General features: G+C 41.7%; 1 protein-coding gene across 1 annotated transcript; it reads right to left on the bottom strand.

Annotated features, from left to right (window-relative positions):
- Positions 1-561: 561 nt before the first annotated feature.
- On the bottom strand, positions 562-1758 carry LOC129927714 (uncharacterized). Its single transcript, XM_056038072.1, has one exon. The coding sequence runs from the start codon at positions 1756-1758 to the stop codon at positions 562-564; it is 1197 nt and encodes a 398-aa protein (XP_055894047.1).
- Positions 1759-2692: the final 934 nt, after the last annotated feature.

Raw genomic sequence — 2692 nt, 5'->3', positions numbered from 1 at the left:
AGAAAACAGTATTATACATCCGCAGAAAAAACACACACACACACATTCACACTTTTAATAGGCTTCTATATTTACTCTGACAAATTTAGGATTTTTTATGTTTGGTTTAGAATAGAGGCCTACTTGTAAATCTATTTGCTAGATAGAGGTAATGGTTACAGTTAGAAGTTCAAGTGTTAAATATATGCAATCGCTCTTTCTCCCTCTTTCTCTCTATCTCACCGAAATAAGAGAACAACACTTTCTTTAAACAATAAAACATGAAACCTTGTTCTATTCACACATTAAATCAAAGTAAGTTTTTAACACGGAATCTGTCAAGATCTAACTTAGGAACTCAAACCCAGGCCTATAGAACATAAGCCATTCTCTCCTGACCTCACTTGACTTTCCACAATGATGTCCATAACAATCTTTATCCACATTTCTTAAGAAACGTTAAAACAAAATCTGCACGTAAAGTGTAAGGTCTATGAAAACAGCACAAGTGGCAGCATTTCTCACGGCGGTAAAAAAGCCAACTTTATTATATAGTCCCTGACAATGTTTAGTAGACAAACTTCAATGAGCCTTACAGCATTGAAATAAGTTTACAATGGCTTCGCGGAATGTATAGTTAAACTTGTACAAGATGATAAAGTTGGCGCTGGTTCCCGAGACTTCCACCACTCGTCGAAACATCTGAAGCGTCAGGTGGATGTTGTGGAACCGCCTGTACGTGTCCAGTTCTGGAACGATCACCCGAGCGAGGGACAGTACGATTCTGGGCATGTTACAGGTGACGAACACTGCCGAGAGCAGCGTGACGGATTTGATAACCTGAAGCTCTTTGGCAGAAACTTTGTTGACTTTATCGTGGCTCGCACCCTGCTGGTTGTTGTTGACGATGTCATTCTGTGAAGCATCGTTGCTGACGTCGCTGAAGCTATGCAGGGACACTGAGCGCCGGAAGTTGTACTGTCGCCGCAAGGTGTTGGTGAGGATGAAGAGGCAGGATAAAACGATGACCTCGCAGGCATTCTGGAGAAATACCCGGATGATGATGTCATTAATGCCGATAATTTCCTCCCTGTTGCTTGAGAACCAGACCGTGTAAGAAGTTGACGTATTATTTGAAATGCCCGACACTTTCTGAAGCCCCTGAGTGGCGAACACGGGAGCGTATGCGGCCCCGCAAAGGAGAACGATGCAGACTATCATGACGAACGTCCTCCTCTTGGTGAAGACGCTTCTAAAGTGAAAAGGCAGCGCGATGCAGCAGCATTTCTGAACTGCAGTGTAGGTTGTGATCAGCATAGAGACGTCGTAGAAAGCCTGGAAGTACCAGACGCCAAGGTACATGAGCGTAAACATGTCCACCGGCCACGAGACCGGAGACCGGTAAAGGGTATAACACAGCCAGTTGTACACGGCCACCAGAAGGCAGCACATGTCGGTCAAGGACAGCGCAAAGAAAGAGATGGTCACCGTGTCGCCCAGACCAATCTTGGCAAAGCTATAGATGCTGAGGCCGTTAGCCGCTATTCCCGACAGAATTACGACAGACTGGATGATGATGAAGTCAATGAAATTAATAAGTTTCTGAAGGTCAGTGCTCATTAACCCGGAAGGCGTTGTTACGGCAGAAACAAGTGAACCGAAATTTGTGCTGGAAATGTTGACATCTGTGAAAGTATCTGTAACGTTATACATTTGCTGGATGAAACTTTCGGCCAGGCCTGTACTCATGACGTATGTGTTTCCTTCTTTCAGTGTCATATCTTAACCAGCCAACTCTTTTGATAGCATTAAAAAATCTAACTTTTTCTTTGATAGCAATAAAACTTTATATAGTTTTTTCACAGCATACAAATGTCTAGCTCGGTAATTAGTCTATGTTGGGGTTTATCTTATTTTATCTCAAACAGCTGTTGCATTTCAGATGTTGATCTGTCCTTCTCGTTAAAAGATTTACCTAAAAGGTGCGAGTGAAATTTAAAAGAATTTTTTTTTATGATTTCTGGCTGCTGAATATCTCTTTAGTAGCAAAAATCTGTGAAATATTTTTTTTAAAGAAAGGATTATTGACTTAGATGAATAGATCTAGATAAGAAATTAAAGCACTAATACACTAATTATATTTAAAAAAAAAACAGTTAGAAAGATAATTTGTATGAAAGCAATCGCCTCACGAAGTGGTCCAGACAGGTAAAAAGGAAGTACTCGCTATTTTCAGCATAAATATCCCTGGTCATGGCTACATTCTTATATGCGTGCAAATCTCGGACGCTGACTGCAGAACTACAGAGGAAGATCCTAGCAATGGAATTGAGATGCTACATAGAGATTCTAGGTATCACCTACAAATACCGCATCACTAAAGAAAAGCTTTGAAACAAGATTAGTACAACGATTGGACCCCACGACGACCTGCTTACTACTGTCAAAAAACACAAACTAAATTTCTATGGCCATATTACAAGGTCCTCGGGGCTTGCAAAGACCTTCCATCGGGGAACAGTGCCAGGAAAATGGAGGGTCTGACAGAGAAAGCAATTTGGATGGCGCAGACCAAAACCACCCTTTAAGCCAAATGTCGATTAATCTGAGACGGCTGTGGACAGCAAGAGCTACTGAAAATATTCAGGTCGTAACTGAGTTTACGCCGTCATGTGAAAGAAACTCTCTGCGCTCATTCTTAAATCTCTGCCAT

The sequence above is a fragment of the Biomphalaria glabrata genome, chromosome 8, assembly GCF_947242115.1.
Source record: "Biomphalaria glabrata chromosome 8, xgBioGlab47.1, whole genome shotgun sequence".
Classification (NCBI taxonomy): domain Eukaryota; kingdom Metazoa; phylum Mollusca; class Gastropoda; family Planorbidae; genus Biomphalaria; species Biomphalaria glabrata.
This window is presented reverse-complemented; position numbering and strand designations above follow the sequence as displayed.